Source organism: Diabrotica virgifera, chromosome 3 (genome assembly GCF_917563875.1).
Source record: "Diabrotica virgifera virgifera chromosome 3, PGI_DIABVI_V3a".
NCBI lineage: Eukaryota > Metazoa > Arthropoda > Insecta > Coleoptera > Chrysomelidae > Diabrotica > Diabrotica virgifera.
In genome coordinates this window covers 111,126,269-111,153,736 of record NC_065445.1, presented here as the reverse complement: position 1 = coordinate 111,153,736, position 27,468 = coordinate 111,126,269, and the positions used below count along the sequence as shown (strand labels likewise).

General features: G+C 34.1%; 1 protein-coding gene across 3 annotated transcripts in view; it reads right to left on the bottom strand.

Moving 5' to 3' along the window:
• LOC114332125 (protein Gawky) overlaps positions 1-27,468 on the bottom strand; it is a 202,073-nt gene that overhangs the window by 95,843 nt on the left and 78,762 nt on the right. For all 3 annotated transcript variants that reach the window (XM_050646833.1, XM_050646831.1, XM_050646834.1), the window contains exon 2: positions 6,793-7,471. In XM_050646833.1, the coding sequence (XP_050502790.1) occupies positions 6,793-7,432 (640 nt within the window). In that variant the 5' untranslated portion in view covers positions 7,433-7,471. The remainder of the gene's footprint in view (positions 1-6,792; positions 7,472-27,468) is intronic.

Below are 27,468 nucleotides of genomic sequence, written 5' to 3'. Positions count from 1 at the left end.
AATTAAGAAAACAGCTAATTTGGTAGACAACATGAGAGTTGACGACAAAGAAGAATTTTTCTGTGAGACATGCCAGTAAGGGAAGCAGTCAAGAAAATCCCATAAAAGTCTTACAAGAAGCAGATCAGACAAACCAGGTGAAGTGATTCACACAGATGTGTGCGGGCCAGTAAACATTTCTTCTCCAAGTGGATCAAAATATTTTGTTTTATTTAAAGATGATTGTAGTGGTTACTGCAGTGTTTATTTTCTAAAGCACAAGTCAGATGTTCTCAACAAGTTTAAAGATTTTAAAATACTGATTGAAAATCAAACTGACAATAAGATTAAGGTTTTAAGAAGCGACCAAGGTAAAGGAGAATATATCAATAGTGACTTTCAGAATTTTATCAGGAAAAATGGTATATTACATGAATGTTCAGCTCCTTATACACCTCAACAAAATGGCCGCAGTGAGAGGCAGTTAAGGACAATTGTTGAAAGTGCGAGGACTATGCTTATCAACAAAAATGTGTCACAAGAATTGTGGACCGAAGCTGTAAATACTGCTGTATATGTTTGTTTGGGAAAGTATGCCATGCGTTTCAATATTAGTGTTTTATATTTGCTCTATGACTAGTTAATTATGTAATACGATTGATTTCTTTTAAAACCTATAATCTTATTTGATATTCACCCTATATTTTGTATTTTCTAACACCGCCCTGTAAAATGACTGGCCATATCATATTTTGAGCAGATATTCAGAGAAAACGCACTTTTACTTTTAACACAAAGGCATCTTTGACACTAATGCCTTTCAAAGCACCACATGTGTCAATAATTTATGACCCAAGCTAAGGGCTGTTACCTCGGCCCTGCAAAAGACGCAAAAGAGCAAAAGACGACAAAAAATTTTAGTAGGAATTTACCAGTTGAACGAACTACATCGCCTTAGCTTATAAAAGGGACGGCCGTCCACGTCGCGGAAATGGTGCCCACTAATGAAGGCGCTGTCCAACCACATTCATTTTAAAGGTAGGTGCGATATTTTCTCTAACATTGATACAATTTATGAACATATAGCCAGGTCAACTTTTTCACATTTGCGTACAAACACACACATTTATTCATTTTGCTATACTAAATGCACCTATATATCTTATCTCTACAAATCTAAACAGTCCATTGTCTTTACTACCTAATTAATTAAATCCAGCGACCATGACTTCAAGTCAAGTACAAAACATGACTCCATATGAAAAATGGTTTGGGCGAAAACCAGATCTAAAGCACATCAGAGTTTTTGGCAGTACAGCTTACATGTTGATACCATCACAGTTTCGTAAGAAGTTTGATTCAAAATCAAGAAAATTATTGTTCGTTGGATATGATGGATATTCATCAAATTATAGACTTTGGGATTATGAGAAGAGAAGAATTGAAGTGAGCTGCAATGAAACGAGATGAAAACGAAACAATTAAAAATAAGAAGGAAAATTTTAGATTAAAATTTGAACTCCTAGTAGATGATAATGAAGAAAGAGACTATGATGATATGTACGATATTCAAGAAATAGATGAAGAGAGTTTAGACATGTCACAAGGTAGTAGGTCTCAAGCAACTGATCATGATGATGAGGATTTTGATTGTAATCTGTTCTATGATGCCAATGATGATAGTATTAATGATAGACAGCTACGTAACAGAAATACACTGTCTAAGCCTGACTATTATGGTGTACAAACTACTGTGACATACTTGAACCCAAAGGTTATGAAAGTGCAATAAAGTGTGAGGACTCTAGCAAGTGGCAACAAGCAATGGAAGAAGAAATAGATGCCCTCAAGTTTAATAACACATGGGACTTAGTAAAATTGCCCGATGGTGCAAAAGTGATAGACAATAAGTGGGTTTATCGTGTTAAGACTGACTCAGACGGTAATTCTGTTCGTTACAAAGCACGTCTGGTTGCACGCGGTTTTATGCAAGAACGTGGAATAGACTATGAAGACACTTTCGCGCCGGTTGTGAGGTATGACTCAGTGCGGATTTTGTTATCATTAGCAGTGGAAAAGGACCTTAGACTTGCTAACTTTGATGTACAGACTGCATTCCTGTATGGTGACCTACCAGAGTGTGTGTATATGAAGCAGCCAACTGGTTTTGAAAGTAAGAAGTCACACAACTTAGTGTGTAAATTGAATAAAAGCTTATATGGACTTAAGCAATCACCACGATGCTGGAACCAGAAGTTTGTATCTTTTCTTAATAAATTTGACTTTAGACAATTAAAAAGTGATCAATGTGTTTTTGTTGGTAATTTTGCAAATTCTGAAACTTATTTAGCAATTTATGTTGATGATGGACTTGTCATGTCAAAATCAGAAAGTGCTATTAATGAACTTCTAGAATCTTTAAAGCAAATATTTAAAATAATTGTAAATTTAAATGATAAATTACATTTTGTTGGACGAGATTGAACAAGATCTTAGTGCAGGTACAATTGCTATTCATCAACATAATTATATAGAAAAACTTCTTGTCAAATTTAATATGACTAATGCTAACCCATTAAAGATTCCTGCTAGCCTAGTGTACCTTTGTTTAAAGGAAATATTTTAAATTGTAATAAATCTTTGCCATATCGTGAGGCTGTTGGTTCACTAATATTTCTAGCAACCACCAGTCGCCCAGATATTACATTTGCAGTTAATCAGGTAAGCAGATTCTTTAATGCTTGGAGTGATGAACATTGGAAAGCAGTAAAACGAATTTTTAGATATCTGAAATATACTGCTCATTGTAAAATTGTGTACAGAAAAACTACACAAATCAAGGTAATAGGCTACACTGATGCAGACTATGCTGGCTGTCTGGATACAAGAAAATCTACTAGTGGATATGTATTTATACTAGGCAATGGCCCTATTACCTGGAAGAGCCAAAAACAGAACGTAGTGGCACAATCAACGACAGAGGCAGAATATGTGTCCTTGGCTTTTGGTGTTAGAGAAGCTTTATGGCTTAGAAATTTTTTAAAAGAGATTGGAATTGATGTCTCACCTGTCAACATATTTGTTGATAATCAATCTAACATTAAGCTAACACAGGCACAACAATTTCATAGCAGAACAAAGCATATTGATATTAAGGTTCACTTTGTTCGAGATGAATGTGAAAACAAGAATATATGTGTAAGCTACGTCAATACAAGTAATCAGTTAGCGGACTTGTTCACTAAAGCATTGTCAAAGACAGTTTTTAACACCCGTGTTGAGCTGGCCCCCCCCACTTGCAAAAATTAAAAAACAAATAGCCCTGATTTATGAGCTATTTAGGAGCTCTCATATTCCGCAAACTAAAAATTTTGAGCTCGTTCCACTGAGCAGGAATTTAATACCCTAGTGGGGGGGGCTGAGTCAGCCCCCCCCACTACTTAAAAATAGGAATATTGAATCGGTTTTTGCGGCAGAATTACGAGCTATTTATGAGCTCTTGAAATTATATAGTTTCGATTTTTGAGCTCATCCCCTTCACCCCCAAACAACCCTTTAATTGATTTAACTTAAGAGAAAGATGCTGAGAAAACTTAAAATATATCGTATTGCGGATATAATTCATATAGCTTATATACTCTAAGAATAAACTATTAAATCAAGAGCATTTCGATTATTGAGCTACAACCCCTTCGCAAGAAAACCACCCTATCTTCCCGGCTTAAGAGAAAGTTGTACTTAAAATGCATTAAACTAATTATTTGGCGCCTACATATCATTTAATAATTTATAAGCTTCCAAATTACGCGCATTTAGATCAGTAGATTGCAATTTATTTTGTATAGTGCAGTCACTGAAGGTAAAAATCAACGATTACCTTCAATTTCGGTGAACCTTCATCGATTTTCACGAAAATTGGTCAGTAGTTAGAGGATACGTCAAGAAACAAAGGTGACATGGTACCACCTTGCGCCTTTACCCTGAGGGTGGATACCGCCCCTTCTCGGGGGTGAAAATTATTTTATAAAAAATAAATGCACAAATCAATAAAAGAACAAATTAAAAGCAAAATTTATTATATAAAGTTAATAAAATAAGTCAATACTTTTTAAGTTATTAAAGATCAAAGATTTTAATTATTTGTGAAAAAAATGCATGTTTTGAAAAGGTTTTTTGTAAATCACTGAAAAACTTGTAAGTTTTTACAAAAAAGTTAATAGTAGTTTAATTCGTATAGCTTATATTCTAAGAATAAACTCTTAAATCACGCGTCTTTCGATTATAGAGCTACAACCCCTTCGCAAGAAAACGACCCCATATTCCCGGCTTAAGAGAGAGTTGTTCTTAAAATAATTTAAATTAATTATTTGGCGACTACATATCGTTTAATAATTTATGAGCTTGCAAAATATACGCATCTCAAGTATTGAATTGCCATTTTCTTTCTATAGTGCAGTCACTGAAGGTAAAAATCAACTAGTACCTTCGATTTCGGTAAATCTCCATTCATTTTCACGAAAATTGGTGAGCGGATTTTGATACTATCAACTTTTTCTGCATCTTATTTTTCATAGGTATTTCTAAGTACTTTAACAAGTATTTAGTACCTAAGTGTTATAAAATGCATCTCTTTCCCGTTATTTAAGCTTGAACCCTTAGATTTTAACAGTCGCGGAAAAAATATACATTTAATTACCAATAACTTACTTTAAATTAGCATTAAAGGGTTTTTCAAGTAAGCAATTTATTATATTTTTTATTAGCTTCAATTTTAGTGATGAAAACTTTTTTGTAAAAACTTACAGTTTTTGAGTCATTTATGAAAAATCGCTCTAAAGCATGCATTTTCTTTCCAAAAATTAAAATATTTGATCTTTAATAACTCAAAAAGTATTGATTTATTTTAATCACATTATATAACAAATTTTGCTTACACTTTGTCCCTCTCTCGATTTGTGGGGTTATTTTTAATAAAGTAATTTTCACTCCCGAGAAGGGGTGACATATACCCCAGGCTAAAACCCCAAGTTGTTATTGTCAATTCGTGAAAATAAATGGAGATTTACCGAAATCGAAGGTACTAGTTGATTTTTACCTTCAGTGACTGCACTATAGAAAGAAAATGGCAATTCAATAATTGAGATGCGTATATTTTGCAAGCTCATAAATTATTAAACGATATGTAGTCGCCAAATAATTAATTTAAATTATTTTAAGAACAACTCTCTCTTAAGCCGGGAATATGGGGTCGTTTTCTTGCGAAGGGGTTGTAGCTCTATAATCGAAAGACGCGTGATTTAAGAGTTTATTCTTAGAATATAAGCTATACGAATTAAACTACTATTAACTTTTTTGTAAAAACTTACAAGTTTTTCAGTGATTTACAAAAAACCTTTTCAAAACATGCATTTTTTTCACAAATAATTAAAATCTTTGATCTTTAATAACTTAAAAAGTATTGACTTATTTTATTAACTTTATATAATAAATTTTGCTTTTAATTTGTTCTTTTATTGATTTGTGCATTTATTTTTTATAAAATAATTTTCACCCCCGAGAAGGGGCGGTATCCACCCTCAGGGTAAAGACGCAAGGTGGTACCATGTCACCTTTGTCTCTTGACGTATCCTCTAACCACTGACCAATTTTCGTGAAAATCGATGAAGGTTCACCGAAATTGAAGGTAATCGTTGATTTTTACCTTCAGTGACTGCACTATACAAAATAAATTGCAATTTACTGATCTAAATGCGCGTAATTTGGAAGCTTATAAATTATTAAATGATATGTAGTCGCCAAATAATTAGATTAACGCATTTTAAATACAACTTTCTCTTAAGCCGGGAAGATAGGGTGGTTTTCTGGCGAAGGGGTTGTAGCTCAATAAACGAAATGCTCTTGATTTAATAGTTTATTCTTAGAGTATAAAACCTATAGGAATTATATTCGCAATACGATATATTTTAAGTTTTCTCAGCATCTTTCTCTTAAGTTAAATCAATTAAAGGGTTGTTTGGGGGTGAAGGGGATGAGCTCAAAAATCGAAACTATATAATTTCAAGAGCTCATAAATAGCTCGTAATTCTGCCGCAAAAACCGATTCAATATTCCTATTTTTAAGTAGTGGGGGGGGCTGACTCAGCCCCCCCCACTATGGTATTAAATTCCTGCTCAGTGGAACGAGCTCAAAATTTTTAGTTTGCGGAATATGAGAGCTCATAAATAGCTCATAAATCAGGGCTATTTGTTTTTTAATTTTTGCAAGTGGGGGGGGCCAGCTCAACACGGGTGTTTTTAACAATTTATTAAATAAGTTAAATTTGTCAATTTAAACTTTGTATTTGTTAATGTGTATCAGGTTTTTGTTTTAGCATTTGTTGTCAAATCTTGAATAAGTGGGAGTGTTAATGTAAGCTCCCGAACTAATGTAATATTCAAGATATAAAGAAAAAGAAGAAATAATTAAGTTTTAAGGTTATGTTCAATATTGTAAGTTAGGTTACACAACACAAATGTTACACATGTTTAATTAATATTTTCAGTTTTCTCAGGCTAATTGTTTAATAAACTTTTTACTAATCGACAGGAGAGTTATTTTATTTATCAGAGAAATGTAACTAGGGAAGCCTTTAAAGTAATAAAGATACAGAGAATGACGATGAACTTGAACTATACATAGCTATATTGGAAGCATGAAAGTAGTCCATAATAGAATATGGTCAAAATACACAATTACATTTCTTGAAGTCTTGAAAACACAGTGTAATGGAGACAAAAAGTAAAGTATATCTGCGCGAATAAACGTGTACTTACCATTGTTGTTACCAGATTGAGAAGGTGGCGTGCCCCATCCAGAAGTACCAGTGCTGAGGGAACTTTCGCCTCCCCCTCTAAGTCTCAAAGGCTTGTACAGCTCTTGATAGCTGTTGTCATTATTTGTGCAGGTATGAGTTTCAATGTTCGACATTTGGTATGCATCATGGTCGTCTTTTTCATCGTTGTTATCGCAGAGTGTTTTAGTATCGTATTTAGTTGAATTCAGTACATTGAGGTCATCGCGTAGTAGTTCGAGGTCATCAGACTTTTGATTGGGAATGTCTCGTCCGGGGAGTAAAGCACCAAACTTACTAACTAACTTAAAGCTATTATTGTGGGTGACCATGCCATGGTCTAAACGTTGCATATTTGGTACGGTAACAGAGTTCAGAAGACAATTTTCGGTCACAGATTGCATTCTAATATTAGAGTTGTCGATTGAACGGCAACTTGAGCCGGATATCACAGACAGAGCGCCTTCATCGGCGCAACGGGTACTACTTGGGGGATCGGCTCGACCCCCCCAAGATGGCCCTGCAACTTGTACTGGGGGTGCGCTGCCCCTCATGGCTGACTTTTGAGGCACTTGGTAGGTAGGAAATGTAGACTTCGGCTCGGAGGGGGTAGGGGCGCGCATCTTCAATAGTGCTCCATATCAGTCTGGCCAGCCAGAGATCTGAAACAAAACAATACAATGTACATCTAAGATTATAAGAGACAATTCATATATCTAATGAATATTAAATTCTCCCTACTACACCGCTAGAATAGCATAGGAGTATAGCGAGATAGTCTGATATTTCTTGGGCTAGGCTGATGGTATATAAGGAATGTAAAGAAGGCAGTGCTATGTTTCAACCAAATATCATCATTCATTGTTCTTTTTCTAACCGTTTTTTGTTCTTATTTGTTTTGATTCCAAGTACATATTTATTTACGGCAATAAATACTTGGTAAAAATAAACAGTGTACTTACGAGAGAAAAAAAAAACAAATTTTACATTTATACTTGGCGAATAAAATGGTATAAACTTTTTTATGAGATACAGTAAAACCTCCGCTAAAAGAAAACTTTTTAACCGAAACATCGTTTAACCGAAAAGGCTAACAGTTTCAATAATTTCTCAATAAAAAGTAAATTTTTATCGCAAAACAGAAACAATTCGATGTTAAATTGTCAAGATCGTCAACATTGCTCGATCGAATCGAATGAGGCAAAACCTTATGACGAACATTACGAAGTCACCTCATAGTATCTTTTAATACCAATTTTAACCAAGAAAAGTATGCAATTTGATATAAGAAGAATACAAAAACAATGTTATTTTTAACCGAAATTCTTGTTATCCGAAACGGCCTCCCCCAATTATTTCGGTTAACGGAGGTTTTACTGTAGTTATATATTTTATCAAAACACAAAATCCAGTAATTAAACAATCCAGTAATTAAACAATCCAATCCAGCAATCTTTTTATTGAATGACTTTTATATATTTTTTAATTCGCACACATTTAACTTTAAATCACTTTTAGGGATAAAGTACCTCGAGAGCTCAGCTATGGCCATATCATAAAATACACATCGTAGTTTTACTCAAAGAAAAGATACTATTTAACAAAATCCTCGTTTATCGAACATAAACAATTGGTAGGCATGGCATATTTCAAGTTTTTTGTGCAAAATATAGGACCTGATAAAGTTTGGTAAATTTGAATCTCAAAACTTTACCAACATGAAGTAAAGGCGAGAGAAATCCTTTGTAATGAAATGTGCAAAGTTTATATACGGACCATTTCTAAGTTAGATTTAGTTCTTGTAATATATCAACAGAGTCTACATTCCGCTTGGAACAAACATAGTGGCATACTTATGAAATACTCAATATAAGTTACAGCCCTTTGAAGTTACAAAACGAAAATCGTTTTTTTTTTCATATATCGAAAACTCTTTCGAGATTTTTATTGAAAATGGACACGTGGCATTCTTATGACAGGAACATCTTAAAAAAAAACAACAGTAAAATTTGTACACCCCATAAAAATTTTATAAGGTTTTGTTCCCTTAAACCCCTCCAAACTTTTGTGTACGTTCCAATTAAATTATTATTGTGGTACCGTTAGTTAAACACAATGTTTTAATACTTTTTTGCCTCTTAGTATTTTTTCGATAAGCCAGTTTTTATCGAGATGCGGCTTCTTTTTTAATATATTTATATAATAATATTAGGGGGTTTCGTTCCTTTAAACCCCCCAAATGTTTGTGTACAGCTAAACACAGTGTTTTTAAAACTTTTTTGCCTCTTAGTATTTTTTCGATAAGGCACCTTTTATCAAGATGTGGCTTCTTGTTTAATAAGGTTCAAAATATACCTAAAAATATAAATTAATTTTCATGTTATTACCAGGTCTCTATAACCGTACCTATATTAAATTTACAATCAAGATGCAGTAGAAAAATAAACAAACCAAGACACGTTAAATGCTACTAGGAGCACTCCCGAATCATAATTTACAATGTTTAAACTTTGAAAATCATGATTTGGGATTCAGTATACAATGCGTATACAAAAAATATGTGGTAGATTTGACAAATATTCAAAATATCTCGATAAAAACTGGCTTTTCGAGAAAGTACTAAGAGGCAAAAAAATTTTAAAAACATTGTGTTTAACTAATAGTACTACAATAATAATTTAATAGGAATACATATACACAAAAGTTTAGGGAGGTTTAAGCGAACAAAACCCCATAAAATTTTTATGGGGTGCACAAATTTCACTATAATTTTTTTAAGATGTTCCTGCCATAAGAATGGCACATGTCCATTTTCAATAAAAAATCTCTAATAGTTTTCGATATATTGGAAAAACTTGATTTTTATTTTGTAACTTCAATGGGCTGTAACTTTTTTTATGTGCACATTTGTACTAAGGTAAGTTAGGTTCAATCAACCTATTTTTGACCCCAGAATCTGTGGTATAATTTATGACCAATCTTTTCGGGACACCCTGTATAAAAAATGTTAACACGTGCTTAGTATAAAGGCGGAGATACATATCCGCGCCGTGTGAGCGCCGCGCGTTCGTGGCGCGGTTAATGTTTGTTAAAATTTTTCATTTTGACGAACCTTCCGCGATCCAGAGGAAACTTACGAACAGTTAGTAATTGTAGATAAAATTAGTATTAAATGTGGGTGCCTACTAGCGTTACCAGGTGTCCCGATTTGCGCGGGAAGTCCCGATTTTCAGGGGTCTGGGGATGCGTACCGATTTGTACCTGATCGGGACACTGAATGTCCCGATTTTCACCCACGAAAACAAATTTCAGGAGGACTTGCAGTAAATTTTATAACTATGTTATAAAAACAAGGCACTCCAAAAAGCGGCAAAATCGATTGAAAAATATAATTTTAATACAAAATAAATAATTTACTTAATCTACTATTTTTTTTGTAATTTCGTCTGGTTATTATTATTATGTAGGATTAAATACAGATTATAGAAACACCTTGCAGTCCAGTAAATGAACGGGCGATACCGTGTAATTTTCAGGATCAACTCCGAATTGTATAAAAATTTGGACGGCTTGTGCCGTTGGTTGCTTTTAATCGGGAGGTGACAGTCACCCCTTCTTGAGGGTGAAAAACTGCGCGTTTAAAATAAGTCCGGAGATGGATAAATTGATTAATTCTAAGCAATTTTAGTTCTATAGAATTTTAACTTAGTTAATACTTTTCGAGTTAATTACGATTGAAAATGTTTATTTTTCGACAAGAAAATCACGTTTTCAGGCGATTTTCACAAATAACTCAAAAAGTAAGTATTTGATCGAAAAAAATATTCTTAGCAAAAAGTAGCATAATATAAACAAATGAAAAAATTGTGAATTCGTAAAGTCTGTAGACCCAGCAAATGCAAAGTTGTAGCTCATGAAAAATACGTTCTTATTCAACTCCGTTTTGTTGACAACCATAAGTTTTGTCTTAGAAGTATTAAATTTTACCCCATATTCACCACATGCTTCAGTCACCCTGTTTATTAGTCGTTGTAAGTCTTCTTCATTGGAGGCAATCAATACCGTGTCATCTGCGTATCTGAGTAAATTCGGAGTAGATATTAAAAAGAAGAGGCGATAAAATACATCCTTGCCTCACTCGCGTCGTATTTTCCAACAAAATCATAACAACGGCTAATATGAAAGCAACCATCGAAACGACTCTCTTTATAATAATTATTGATCGTACCAAGGCCAAAAAACAAAACAAAGAAAATTATTGATCTGAACTAATAGTATCTAGATATTAGTATTCCACAGTTTTACCTACTATTGTATCTATTTTTACATACATATTATCATAATATGTATGTAAAGAAAGATTTATAGGTTTTAAAAATTATATAACTGTGTGAAACAATCAAACTTGGTTTATTGATAAATGCTACTGTGTTGTTTAGTCATACTAGAAACTAGACTAGTTGACTATACGGAATTCAATTACGAATATAATTATTATAGCATCACGTTTTTACAAATCCTAATTTTATTAATTTATCTTTAGATTTTCAGAATTGTTATACACTCCGGCAACACCGTTTAACACCTACGGCGTCGATAGATTTAGACCGAGCTTGAAATTCCAATAACGTATTGAAGAAAAAAAAAACGTGGGTTATAAAATTAAGTGATGGTAAAGAAAAAATATCCTATGGAAGAATGGAAGATGAAATAAAAGTGTATTAGTCGAATATTCAACTATTCAAAATTTCAACTTACACATTTCGAAACTTGCAAGTATGGGAAAAGGTTAAGAGGAAACAGTAGCGATCAACAGGTAGCGAAAACGCGTTCCAAGATTGCGGCTGTAATTTTGAATATTTTTCGAGATATTTGGCACACGTATTCGTAATGTAATAAAGAATGGCGGTACAGAGCCCAATTTGAAAAATATATTAATATGTGGGGAAATTACTCGGTAATTAAATACAATATTAAAAAAACGAGCCTGTACCGCCATTAAGAAGAACAAAAAATACACTTTCTTCAAATAAACTTTTTTATCCGATGCCTAGATTTTGTGTCATTCTAAAACTACTAAAATTTTTTATTTCATTAGTAGTTCCAAAATGACACAAAATCTAGGCATCGGATAAAAAAGTTTATTTGAAGAAAGTGTATTTTTTTGTTCTTCTTAATGGCGGTACAGGCTCGTTTTTTTAATATTGTATTTAATTACAGAGTAATTTCCACATATTAATATATTTTTCAAATTGGGCTCTGTACCGTCATTCTTTATTATATTACGAATACGTGTGCCAAATATCTCGAAAAAATATTCAAAATTATAGCCGCAATCTTGGAACGCGTTTTGGCTACCTGTTGATCGCTACTGTATCACCTTAAGCAAACCTCATATTAGCAGTGGCGGATCTACGGGTAAAAATTAAGGGAAATCCCTTAGGAAGGTCCAAAATTCATGGAACTTAAACTATTGCTATAGACAGACAAATTCAACCCAATAAACCTGCTAATTAGGAAAATTAAGGGAACTTATAATGCACATTAAGTTATTACATACAGTAGAGCGTCGATAATCCGAACCCTGGTAATCCGAACGCAAAAAAAATATAAAATTAAAAAATATGATCGCTGTTGGAAATCCCATAAAATTGATTTGGTTGCTTAAATAATTCGAAGTCATATCCCTTTTTTCCTTGTCGACGCCTGTGTTGTTCCTTGTTCGCATGTTATCGAAATTCACATGTGTCGCGAAGAAATGGACTTTCAACCACTTGAAATCCAAAAATTCTTCCCCTACGAGATGAGGATGAGATGCATCCCAACCACTCGAGTGTAAAGACGTGAAGTCGTTGGTTTGGTTTTTCGATCGTTGTGTCTCCAACCAGATGGGGTAAGCTTAATCTGAATTTAATTACCTTTATTACCCTTTATTGTATTTTGAATTATTTAGCAACAACCCAATTTAAATTTGTGTACATTGTATTGCGCCTATGGAGAATTTCCATTCATCTCACCAATAGAAGCTTACAGAAGGAATAAATTTTATAAGCAGGTGTTGTAATTAGTTTTATTGCTTGTTTTTGATTTTAATAATTGTCTCGTACAGTACTTGCTATTGGTAATCAAACAATCGCGGACCGAATTTTTTTATTTAATATGACAATATAGGCAAAATATGACCGCGGCTTTTGTTTTGTTTATGCAGAAATGCATACAATATATTTGTTTATTATGCAGGTGTTTTATTCCTTGTAACTATAACGTATGTACATAATATGTACTATGTTTATGAGCTTTGTATGTATTTTGAACATATGTTCGATAATCCGAACAATTTGATAATCCGAACTACTCCTGTACCAATTAGTTCGGATTATCGACGCTCTACTGTATTTGTCTTTTATGGAGTTTGTGTTTATCTTTTTCCTCTTTTGGTTGGTGTTTCATTGGAAGTTCCTTCCAAGGCAAGTTTCCTTCCCCATATACCCCAAATTTGAGGCTTAGAAATCGAAAAAGCGAACATGATAGGTGAATGGCAAATTTTAGTCATTCTTTATGTTTTCGATGTCGCTGAATCCGAATATGAAGTTTATTTTTATCTAGAATTGGTGGAACATGTTCAAAAATAAAATTTTATACAAAAATTCAAAAAATCAATTTTGATCATTTTTCAATTTTATCTCGCTGTATCTTTGGTCCCTGTAAATATCTCCTTTTGAAAATTTTCTGTGTCATCTTTGAAATATTTAGATAACAATGAGATTTGTCCAAAATGTTTAAACAAATTAAAAGATGAGTTGAACATTTTGTCGTCAGTTTTCGTTAGTTTCATATTTACTTAAAAAAGTTGAGTGACAAACTTTTTAGATTATAATTTTAACCACCATAGCAATAAAACATATGTCATGAAGAAGTTTTCTGGAAAATTTTAAGTCAAAATATGCAATAGGAAAAAAGTTATGTGACTTTATAAACTAGTGGCACTCCCCCAAAAAACGCTTATTTCTCAAGATACTGACCACGATGTGGTGAATGGCTAATTTTGGTCTTATTTTATGTTCTTGATGGTGCTGAAAACGAAAATGAGGTTTATTTTGAATTTTAGATGGGGGAAGATTGTCAAAATAAAAAAGTTGCCCTAAAAATACAAAAAAAGAAATCACGTTTTTCTTAAAATTAAAAGTTGCACAATGTTTTTTCTATAAAAAACATTGTGTTCCTTGTACTCTATATTTTAAGATAAACTTGATAAAAGGCTAAATTTCAAATTATGTCACTCAACTTTTGCGACTGAACTCTGCCACTTTTTTACTTCACTATTTGCAGTCCCACCTTAATTCGCGTGACCTTGACATTTCCGATTAGATATTTCAATTCTTTGTAAGATGATTGATGAAAGATTTATTATACTACGACGCCAATTTCAATACAAATACATCAACTACATACTATACAAACAAGGTATCTATTATTTTCCACGTGAAGTGAATTAGTACATATTTGAGAAGTTACAGGCATTTATCTTCCATCCACTTTTATTGTTTTTTATTCATTCCTGTTTGTTTTTATATTTTCACTCTCATTTTCAGCTGTGTTCTCTGCTCGATAAACTTCAGGATTCCCTCAGTCATCCATTGTTGCTTTTTGCGTCTTGTCTCGTTTTAGCATGTTTGTCCATTATTTTTGAAATATCTTTAAATGTGTTCTCGATTTCTACACTATTGTTTTTATTTATTATTTTGTTCAGTGGGTTATTTAGGTATTTTTTAATGTGAGATACTATTGTAACTATAATTTTTCTACAAACAAATCGTTTTTCGTGGCATCCACTACTATCGGTATATGTACATAATTGCAAAATGAGGTATTAGATGAAGGCGAAGGGACAGAAGTCAGAAGTATTACAAGCTACCAAATTGGCACTGAATACTTACTGAAGCTGTTGGTAAGAAAAATGTTAAACAAAGAACTTACAACGAATAAATCATTAAAATATTGGTGAATCTTTTCAATCATGTTTACATAACTGGTGAAATCTTAAGATTGGTTAAAGTACGAATTCATAACTTTACCAAAAAACAACCTCAAAAACACTGTAGCGACTATAGACGATAAGCCTTATGAGCCGCAACTTGAAGATATTCCTACGATCATCCACAGTCGAATAACGAATAAGTGTGAAGAATAGAGAGATTTTGCACCTCTTATTTTGCAATTCCGTTATGGTTATCGTTATACTACGTCTGCGCAGTAGCGAATATAGTATGATCCGTTATCGTTATTAAACATAAGGGATTCCGTAATTTACGGAGGTTTAAAGTAGTGCTTATCGTTATCGTTATAGTAATGGTTAAATTGCTTTGTTGCCAGAATGTAAAAAAATCACTAAAATTACATTTACATAGATTCTAATTTTGATGACCTATAAATAAAAATATCAAAAACTGTTCAAGTATATGCTTAAAATTACAATAACGTTTTGAAGTGAGGTTATGTTTAAATAACGATAACGATGACACCAAAAACCTACTTGACAGGCTGCAAAAACTCTGCGTTTTAACGTTGCCGTAATCGTTATGCTTAATAAAGTTAACCATAGCGGAGCCAAAATCAGCGGTTATTTTAAGAGGTGCAAAATCTCTCTATTATTAAGATGAAACAATATTTCAGAAGAGGAGAAATACTACATATTTGGAGTGAATGTGTTGCTACATAGATGTCGAAATCAATTCAAGTATATATTTGCCGTTTTTATTGATTATGAACAATTATTCAATCGATTGATATGCCGATGACGCGATGATCCTATCAGTAGCATAGATTAATTACAACAGGCAATTGAAAGGGTTAATTTAGTTAGTGAGGAATACGATTTGAGCCTCAACTTGAAGACAAAATGAATACTGATAAGCAAAAAACAACAACCTGCTCGACAGTTATGGATAATTATTCAATCGATTGATATGCCGATGATGCGATGATCTTTATCAGTAGCATAGATGAATTACAACAGGCAATTGAAAGGGTTAATTTAGTTAGTGAGGAATACGGTTTGAGCCTCAACTTGAAGACAAAATGAATACTGATAAGCAAAAAGCAACAGCCTGCTCGACAGTTACGGATAAACAACATGCTAGTTGACCATGTAGACCATGAATCTTATGGATACCTTGGCACCAATGTAAATGCAACATGGGAACAGGCCATAAAAATTAAAGCGAGAATAGAACGAGCTAGAGCAGCATTTAACAATATGAAAAACCTCCTTGTGACGATAATATAATTTTATCGTCTAAGTCTAGAGTACGCCAATGAATTAAGTAAAACGTGTTTTTGTACCGTCTCGTACGATATAAAAGTCGGAACGAAAAGCCTAGTTGATTATTCTTGGAGCGTTGATCGAAGAATAATAAACAACAACGAGGTATAAGAGGTGAGTTATACCGACTATTTTCCGCCGTCGTTTTGCTGTGTTGAACGAATCCGACGGTTTCCTTTTATCTATCCTTTTACGAGCGTTGATCGTATTTCCCTAAATGTCTTTTCCGCTGGCGAGTTGAGCGAGTTTTCCTCTCCTTATATGTCCGTTTCATATTAATAAATGTAATTCCTAATCCACGCGATAATATTCATTCATGTACATATCGTCACATCAACCCGAACCTAATGTTCGATACGTAGGTTATAAATATATTTTATTAACGAAATTGACGAGTAGTAATTAAGGCTAATTATCTTATCATTTGTAATGTTTTGATTCTAAAATAAATGTCTTAAAAGGCGAACCTTCTGTCTTCGGCTGAATTTTTGTTACCTGGAGCAACAAACGCAACGATCACGTTACATCCTCATAAGCAAAGATTTGTCTCTTCCCCTAAAACTACGTGTAGTTAAATGCTACATTTTTCCGATCTTACTATATTATGGTGTAGAAACTTGGACGCTGACAGAGACGTTCATGAAAAAACTAGAAGCATTCGAAAAGTGGGTATACATTATACATCCCGCATTTTTTGTATATCCTGGACCGAACATGTCACCAACATAGAGGTAATCCACAGAATCGGAAAAGAGAAAGAAATCGTGAACACAATTAAATAAAGAAAACTTGAATATCTAGGCCACCTATTGAGACATGATAAGTACTGTCTACTGCAATAATTGATTATCCATGGGAAAATAGACAATACGCGAGGGTCAGGCAAGAGAAGACACTCACGGCTCCACAATCTGCAGATGTGGTTCGGGCTCACATCGGTCGACTAGTCAACTATTCAGAAGAGTCGTAAGCAAGCTCAGAATTGCCATGTTAATAGCCAACGTTCACAATGGACAAGGCAGTTGAAGAAGAAGGTTAGATCGATTACAACATGACAAGTTACAGTATTGTGATATAAAGGACTGAATAGTCATGAGCCGTAGAGGCAAAGAAAAATTACAGCATCCATTCACATTAATGGAAAGTTAACAGAAGAATGTATGACCCTAAAAGGAGTTATACAAATTTGCATACTGTCCCCTATTTAACAATTAATAGAAAACTCATAAATACAATCAGATACGCATATGATACAGTTAGATTAGTGATAACTTTAAGAAAAAAACACTATCCAGAAAGAAATCAACAAAGTCCCTCATATGAACACGACATATCGTAGAATCAAAATCGTGAGATCTCAGAAGCTACGTCAACTGAGCGTGTAGTAGATAATATCATAATATTAATATATGATATTATCATGTCTCAAAGGGCGATGGAGCGTGCTATTTTGGGCGTTTCACTACGAGATAAGATCCCAAACAGTGAGCTACGATAAAGAATAGGAGTGGCTGATGCAGTAGAGAGAGTAGCAACGCTAAAATGGAACTGGGTAGGTCACGAGCTCGAATGACAGATAATAGATGGACAAAGCGGACAAAGAGATAATGCCTACCGAAGCAGATGTCGTCCACCAACATGTTGGACTGATGATCTAAAAGGTTGTAATAGGAATTGGATGCAAGAGGCACAAGATCGAAATAGACGGAAAATGATGAAGAAGATCTATGTCCAGCGTGGATAAGCGAAGATTGAATGATGACACAGATATGAAAAAGATACCCGCATGATACGTCTGTGAAATAGATAATGAGAAAGCGGACCGTAGGGCGTAAATTAAGGGGTGAACTCTGTACTGTCTCAATAATACTATGAATAGAAGGAAAAATATATATCTAGGGGTAAAAAGTTTTCATGGCTGAGTAACATTCGATTCGCCAAGCTGGCAGAAATATTTATGCAATTTTTATTGTGGCGAATAGATTTAGTGTCCGCAGTCATAATATTATAATCCCAAACAAACAACAACAAAACGTTAATGACAGATAAGAATGTTTTGGTTCCATTTCCCAGATCTCATTGTCATAATCTGCAGATATTTTCCCTTCTTTTTTTATCATTATATTTAAGGTTTAATGTATGTTTTATTCACATTTATTCATTTTATGCCGTCCTTAGGACAATATGTCTAAATTTTTATTGTATTTTTATTATAGGTATTAGTAAACAAGGACTACGGTAGGAAGTAAACAACGAGGTTATTTATTTTGTAGTTTTGTGGCACTACAGCCCAAATCGAGCCTTGGCCTCCTTCAATAAGCTTCCCCAATAATTTCGATTTACCGCTGTTCTTTTCCATGAACGCGTTCCCAGGAAGTTCCTGGCATCCTCATCGACTTCGTCTCTTCTCTTCTCTTTTTAGGTCTTCCAACAGGTTGAAGCCATCTAAGCAGAACAAATATAAGGAATCGCCAATGCCACTAGAGTGAAAGAGATCTGAGAGAGAACTGATAAACAGAAAACTATGGAAACTGAGAACCGGAAGGCGATCACATTCAATATGAAGCCTGAATTATTGTATATAAAACAAAAGCTTATATGATACTGCAATGGATGAAGTAAACGAAGGCATAAAAATCAATGGAGAATTGACAAATAATATCCGATATGCGGAAGATACATTCGTACTTGCGGTACACTTTAGAAGACCAAAAATAATCAGTTTTTTCAAGAATTTTTTTTTCAGAACCTTTATTAGAAATGAACATAAAACTTTTTACATATTAATATCTGACTATTAGAGAATACAAAAAATATATCTTTTTTCATTTATGCACGTACACTAATATTGTAGAGGGCACAAAAATCGAAGACTCGAAAAAAAGTAGTTCCGATGGCGGACAGTTAATCTCAGGATTGGGTTATATGTAACAAAAAAATCGTACTGCATTTGAAAAAGGAAGGATTCTTACGTGACAATTTACCACAATTTGACCAAAAAATAAAAAATACATATTTTTTAACCATGAAAAACAGAAGAAAAACGGGCGATTTTTTCACAAAAATTTTTCAAATTTCCGTAAAATCTTTTTTTGCGGAATTTTTCACTAACGGTGGTAAATTGTCACGTAAGAAACCTTCCTTTTTCAAATGCCGTATGATTTTTTTATTTCTGAGATCCCAATCCTGAGATTAACTGTTCGCCATCGGAACTACTTTTTTTCGAGGCCTCGATTATGGCGCCCTCTACAATATTAGTGTACGTGCATAAATTAAAAAAGATATATTTTTTGTATTCTCTAAGAGTTATATTGTAAAAAGTTTTATGTTCATTTCTAATAAAGATTCTGAGAAAAAAAATCTTGAAAAAATGCTTATTTTTGGTCTTCTAAAGTGTACTAATACCTTAATTCAACACGTAGACTCGTAGACTCATATGTATACCTTGCAATAGTCGTTAACTCGAAATAGGATGAAACAACCGAACTACGACCTAGAGTAGAAAAAGCCAGAGCAACATTTAACAACACGATGCCGGTAAACACTTCGCTATGTCGTGCTATTTGTTATGCGGCTACACTGTATGCGCCCAAATATTTGTCCATTGAAGTGTGTCAAAAACCGACAATTGGACGAATAGGCGTATTCGCTATGCGTGCGAATAAAACGAATAGTGGCGAATAAACCCTGCACACTTCGTCCTATGCAGCCGAATAAGGCCCATCATAACTAGTGTGACCAACTAGTCCGAAATATCCGGGACATGGCCCGAATTGCGAAGTCGTGCCCCGGCGTCCCGGACAAGGCTTCCGGGCCATCCGAATTTTCAAAGTTTTGGTAAAATTCTATTTTGAAATTTTGAATACGTTATTCTTCTCTTCTACGAATTCACATCAAATTGAATTAGTGGAACGAAAAAAAGTCGACAATTTCTAGAGTGTAATACAATACCACATCCAAAACGCATGCATTTTATATCGTATTATCGTATAGGTCTACGAAAACTCAAACTATGAACTTTTTTCGTTTCTGTATTTTAATTATCGTCTTCTGAAAAGACGAATCAATAACAATAACAATTTAATTTAATATAAGAATTTTAATAGTTTTCTTCTCATTTTTAAGCAAATTCAATCATTCGACAAGTATGGGCCTTAAGAAGCGGTGCCGCCCAAAATCTCGACAGCCAAAATCCCGACGGCCAAAACACCGACACGCCAGAATCCCGACATGCCAGAATCGCGACAGGCCAAAATTCCGACATGCAACAATCCTAGCATAAGTAAAAATTCCGACTTTTGTTTAATACTTTTAATACAAAATGCTTTTGTTTAGTAACAAAAAATAAAAAACAGATGGCTATAAACAAAAAACAAGAAATAAATGTAATTATATGTTAAAAAGAAACTAATCAAACCTGTCGGGATTCTGGCCGTCGGGATTGTGGCTGTCGGGATTTTGGCCTGTCGGGATTCTGGCGTGTCGGGATTTTGGCCGTTGGGATTGTGGCTGTCGGGATTTTGGCTGTCGGGATTTTGGGGTAGACCCCTTAAGAAGTAATCAACATAAAAATGTTCTGAAGCTGTTTTCTTGTGGCATGTTTGACAATTATATTTTTGATGGGATTAAGCCACACTTGGTTGTAATAATTACATGTTTATATTAACCTCAAGGTTATATTTATCCAACATCATTTGATTTTCTAATTTTTTCTTTTTTTTGAGAACGATTTGATCCTGATTTGAAGTCGAAACGTCAAAAATTAACAAAAATGTAATTATCATTAAAAGCAATTGTGACTTAATACCATCAAAAATATCATTGTCAACAAAAAAATGTTAAATAATCAATAAAATGATGATATTAAAGTTCTATATTTAAAAAAAAATGGCCCGATTTTCATTGAACAGTCCCGGATTTCAGGTATTTTCTTCGACTTTATCCCGAATTCGACTGAATTGGAGTTGGTCACACTACCCATAACAAAAAATAATAATATTCACCCATTGCGACATATCTCTCCCATTCCCAGTCTTGGTGTATGGCGCAGAGGCCTAGACAATAACGGAAACATTAATGAGAAAGCCAGAGGCATTCGAAATGTGGGTGTACCGACGTATCCTCAAAACATCCTGGACGACTCGCACCACCAACATAGAGGTATTGCGCCGAATGGAGAAACAAAAATAATTATTACTTCACAATTAAGGTTCCACAAAAGTAGTTTCCGATGATTGGCCGTGGGTTCTTATGTGGAGTGGACGTTCCATCACAGACGAGCGACTATCAAATCATCGGAAACTACTTTTGTGGATCCACAGCGTAGCGCTGCAGCGTGGTCCGTCTGTTTTGAACCTAAGGCTACGGCTCCACGGGCTGGAAATTGACGCTAGCAGTAGCCGCAAAACGAACTTAAGGTTCCGCAGAACGGAATAGGAATAGCCGAACTGTACCGACTACAGGACTTGTGCGTAGTCGGTTCAGTTCGGCTATTCCTATTCCGTTCCGTGGAACCTTAAGTTCGTTTTGCGGCTACTGCTAGCGTCAATTTCCAGCCCGTGGAGCCGTAGCCTAAGGTTAAGGTTACGGCTCCACGGGCGACAAATATACGCTAGCAGTAGCCGTAAAACGAACTTAAGGTTCCGCGGAACGAAATAGGAATAGCCGAACTGAACAGACTACAGGACTTGTGCGTAGTCGGTTCAGTTCGGCTATTCCCATTCCGTTCCGCGGAACCTAAGTTAGTTTTACGGCTACTGCTAGCGTAAATTTATCGCCCGTGGAGCCGTAGCCTAAGGCCACACGGGCGATAATTTACGGCGCCGTAAGAGCAGTAAACCTGACGAGGCATTGGTTGACTGACTCCTATTTCATCTAAAATTGGTGGAGGAATTAGTCAACCAATGGGTTTACTGCTCTTACGGCGCCCTAAATTATCGCCCGTATGGTCTTTCGCTAAGGCTTTGGCCACACGGGCGATAATTTACGGCGCCGTAAAAAAGCGCAAAAATGGGTCCCACGGTGAGAATAGTAGATGGCCAGACTGAGCTGTAAAATATCGCGCAGCAACATCGAACCGGCCGAATTCATTTTATTGGTCGTCACGTAGTCCGTGGCCAGGCAGGCGTGTTTGACTGCGAGCTACATTTTCGTTAAAAAATTAACAACCCATTTCGCCGGAATTATTTTGTTTTGAAATCTTAAAATTTTACTTAAACATAATTATCAGTAATCTTGTTACTTGTTATAATATTGAAAGTATGTATGTATGAATGAGTTTAAAACAGATATGAGAATTAAAATTTTTATTTACATCTATTCCTGTTTTCATTTTCCACAGTACGTTAGTGCTTTGGCATGGTCTCTGCTTTTCACGTTTTTCCATTGAGTGTCTTTTCCCATCAAATCGTACGTCATAAAAATTTTTAATAATAATAATAACGTTTTCACTTTTTGAAAATGCTGGACACTGTGACCTCTATTTGGCAGAGTTTTAGACTAAAACTCTGTATTTACATCTCGCGACACACGCCGTAATTTACATCCACGTATAGCCATGCTTTTTACAGAGCTTACTTCCGCGTAATTTTACGGCGTTTACTGCTTTTAGTCCATTCTTTTACGGTTTTTGCTGTAAATTTTAAAGAACCTCTTGGATTGACATGAAATTTGGCACACGTATAGCTTACATGTCAAAGAAAAAAAGTGATACGGTGCCGATGTGTGCTTTTCCCTGGGGGTGACTTTCACCCCCTGTTGGGGGTGAAAAAATATATGTCCAAAATAAGTCAGGAAATGGGCAAACTGACTAATTTTAAGTAACTTTTGTTCTATAGAGCTTTTTCGCCAAGTCAACACTTTTCGAGTTATTTACGAGTGAATATGTTCATTTTTCAACAAAATAACCACATTTTTAGACGGTTTTTCGCAAATAACTCAAAAAGTAAGTATTTTGTCGAAAAAAACGTTCTTAGCAAAAATATATCCTATAAAAAAGTAAAAAAATGGTGTACACATTAGGTCTCTGGATCTCGTAGAACCAGAGTTATAGCCAATGAAAAATAGATTAATATTCACCAAATTTCAAATAGAATATTTCGACGTGAAATATCCAAAAAATTAAGCCCATTTTGGGAAAAACCCATTATAACTTTTTTAAAGTGTTTAAAAAAAACTTTATTTGTGTTTTTACAAAAAGTTTCTAGCATTAAATTTAAGCAAGTTACGATCAAAATAAAGTTGGTCCCTTTTGTTTTTGCAAAAAAAATCGGGAAAACCACCCCCTAATTAGCAACTTAAATGAAATTAATCGTTACCGCTCCACAAATTATTTTACTTATGTTGTGTTTAAATGATCTGTAAGTTTCATTGATTTATAGTGCTTATTTTTGAAAAAATTTGGTTTCAAAGTAAAATTTTTAAAAATTTAAATTTTGAAAAATATGCTTTTTTTCAAAATAACTTAAAAATTGATGCTTTTTTTCAAAATAACTTAAAAATTGTTAGAGATACCAAAAATCTCGAAAAACAAAAAAAAAGTCAGATTTGCTTTTCTGAATATCATGTATTTTTTTGTTTTTCTTTTAGACAAAAATTGATTGAGATTTGGTGTTTCTAAATTTGCATACATTCGTGATCAGTGACTCGTTCAACCCCTTTTAACTACAGCCCATTCAATAATAAGGACTTTGAACCGATGAAACTTACAGATCATATAAAGAATATATACACGAGTCAAGAAACGTGAAGTCGTAACGATTAAGTTCATTTAAGATACTAATTAGGGGGTGATTTTCTCGATTTTTTTACCAAAACCAAAAGGGACTAACTTTATTTTGAGCGTAACTTATTTAATTTTGATGCTAGAATTTTTTTTTATAAAACAAAAATGAAGCTTTTTTTAAACACTTTAAATAAGTTTTAACGAGTTTTCCCCGAAATGTGCTTCATTTTTGGTTATTTCACGTTACAGGATTCCATTTGGAATTTGACGAATATGAACCTATTTTTCATTAGCTACAACTCTGCTTCTACTAGGTGTAGAGACGTGATATATACACCATTTTTTTAAATTTATTACAGGCTATATTTTTGCTAAGAACGTTTTTTCGACAAAATACTTACTATTTGAGTTATTTGCGAAAAACCGTCTAAAAGCGTGGTTATTTTGTATTGAAAAGTATTGACTTAGTGAAAAAACTCTATAGAACAAAAGTTATTTAAAATTGGCCAGTTTATCCATTTCCTGACTTTCTTTGGACGAATATTTTTTCACCCCCTAGAAGGGATGAAAACCACCCCCAGGACAAAAGCACATATCGGCACAATATCACTTTTTTTCTTTGACTTGTTAGCTAGAGGTTTTGCAAAATTTTACCGTTAAAGAACGGACTACTTACGGCGACGTAAATTATCACCCGTGTGGCCTTTCGCTTAGGCTTTGGCCAAACGGGCGATTTTTTACGGCGCCATAAGAGTAGTACTAAGCGCCGTAAAATTATGCGGCAGTAAGCGCTGTAAAAAGCATGGCCACGATGTAAATTACGGCGTGTCGCCAATAAAATGAATTCGTCCCTTCATTTGTGACACGACGCCAAAGATGGGCCGGTTCGATGTTGCTGCGCGATATTTTACAGCTCAGTCTGGCCATCTACTATTCTCACCGTGGGACCCATTTTCGCGCTTATTGTTACGGCTCTTACGGCGCCGTAAAAAATCGCCCGTGTGGCCAAAGCCTTAGAACCGGAAACTTGAATACCTCGGTCATATTATGAGACATGATAAATATCGAAAACGGAGAGAGAGCAAACGCGGAAAAAGAAAACACTCATGGCTTCAAAACTTACCCCCCCCCCCCCCCCCAATTGTTTGGATTTACATCGATCGAGTTATATATTCAGATACGCCGCAAACAAAATTAAAATTGTGTACAAAATCGTTTGTGTAACATACTGAATGTTATCGAAATATTCACAACATAATCACTCCAATATTAATAATAACACTATAGGTGGAATTGTCACCATACATTTTTTAAAAAATGATGATATCAATCATGGAGTGTAACTGATAATGCAAAACAAATTTATACAAAAACTAGCAACAATAACAAGCTGACAATATTAACGAATCAAAAACAAATTTGAAAACGAGATTATTTTACAAAATAAAGGACTTAAGGTATATTGATATAAATTTTCATATTTTACTTTTATATCAAAATAAAAGGTCATATTATCAACAGTTTTGGTATTTCTTGAAACTTTAAGAATAAAAATGATCGTGTTTCATATTTATTTTGATTATGGGTTTCCATCTTAATCTTTCCTTTGATGATTACGGCCAGGTATCCAATTTTTCGTACCTTGATCTAATTGAGCAATTTTCTCTCAATATTTGCTCTTCTCAAGACTTTCCTCATTTCTCACCCTATCTGTCCATGGTATGCGGAACATTCTTCGCAAGGTCCACTTTTCGAAGGCCTCCAACTTATTAATGGAAGATATTTTCAAAGTCCATGTCTTAATGCAGCATAACAATAATATGGCCATACATAGCATTCTGTAACGGGAGATTGAAGTAGCAGCGGTTTAAAAATAAAAGCGTGTTTTTCTTGTTCGGTACGGCATTTTATTTCTTGTTGAGGATCCCGTTGATCATTCACCATCATTCTTAAGTATTTGAATGTTTTCATTTGTTCGATTAGAGTACTATCTATTTGCAGTTGTAGTCTTAAAAGTTCGCCCTTTCTTTGGTTTTTCCAGCATTTATCTTCAAGACATATGTTTTTCTTGTGGTATTTATTTTATTTATCACCAAGTGCATATTTTCGTTATCTGTGATTATCGCGGTGTCGTCGGCGTAACGAATGTTATTTATCGGGTACCCGTTGACCTTTATACCACAGTCGAAGCCTTCAGAAGTGTCTCTTCAAAAACATTCTCCACATTGAGGGTGCACAGCACAGGAAACAATATACTTACAATAGACTTACAGTCGGAAAAATGAAATATTCACAACAAAATTACTAACCCATGAACGATCACATCAATCACTTGGAAGCAAAAAATAACGTACAGGGTCGGACTTATAAAACAATTTATGTAACGGTGCATTTGAGCTCGTTGCAAATGAAAACTGTCTTAGCTAAAATTGAACTGATTTGCTCTTTTGGTAGGTTAACTATCCAGAACACTTCATTAAAAAGGAAATTTTTCAATATTACCGGATTCGCAAAATATCATTTTTTTAAATTAGGAAAATATAACATTTTAACAAATAACACATTTATGAAAACAGTTTAATAATTTTAAAACTTTACCACCACCATTATTGTTTACCACTTCTTGAAGTCTGCGCAATAAATTGATAGCTCCATTTATTACACCCTGTTCAAAATTGTTCCAAACAAACTGCATTCTTTCTTTGAGCTGTTCGATGGTTTTTTTTGTTCGAAAATTTCCCAAATTGAATAGTCAACCGGATTTAATTCTGGGCTGTTATGTGGCCTCTGGAAAGTGTAATAATAACATACTTCTTCAATTTCAGGTAATAGGTGCTGCAAGATTGCTTTCCACTTTTATGTTCAATAGACCCATGGGTTTCCCTTAGATGTCTTAAGAACTTTCCTATCGTTCCAATATGCTAATTTTTCTCAGGAAATGCATTTACAATTTTTCTTGCACCATAATTATATTTTCACGGTAATATTTAATTAATATTCTGTCCTCTTTGCTTAAAAGTGGCATTATGAACTGGCCCATTTACTTATCTAACTATAAATGTCAAACAAATTCTATGGCAACCTAAGCCTAAATTCTTAAGGGGAACGGAACAAAATGCAAAATTTTGACGCATGTCAAAATTTTCAATGTGATTTAAATGTATTCATTTTTTTCGAATCCTGAGAAAACTAATAAATATTTTTGGAAAATTTAAATGCACAATGAAAGATTACATTATTACCGAGGGTCGAAAGTCCCTGAAAACTTCTTTAATGTTTATTTTAATAAGTTACAGGGGTGAAAATAAAAGAGAAAATTGAGTGTGATTTTTAATCACAAATATTTTATTCCAATGAAACTTTTTATTTATTCTAAGGGACTTTCGGCCCTCGGTAATAAAGTAGTCTTTCATTCTGCGTTTAAATTTTTCAAAATAATTATTACTTAAATCTCTCAGGATTCGAAAAAAATGAATACATTTAAAACACATTGAAAATTTTGACATGCGTCAAAATTTTGTATTTTGTTCCGTTCCCCTTAAGACATTTAACAAAAATTACTGCTAATATGAGGCACAAACGATGGAAAATATGTAATTTTGTGTTAAGAGGGT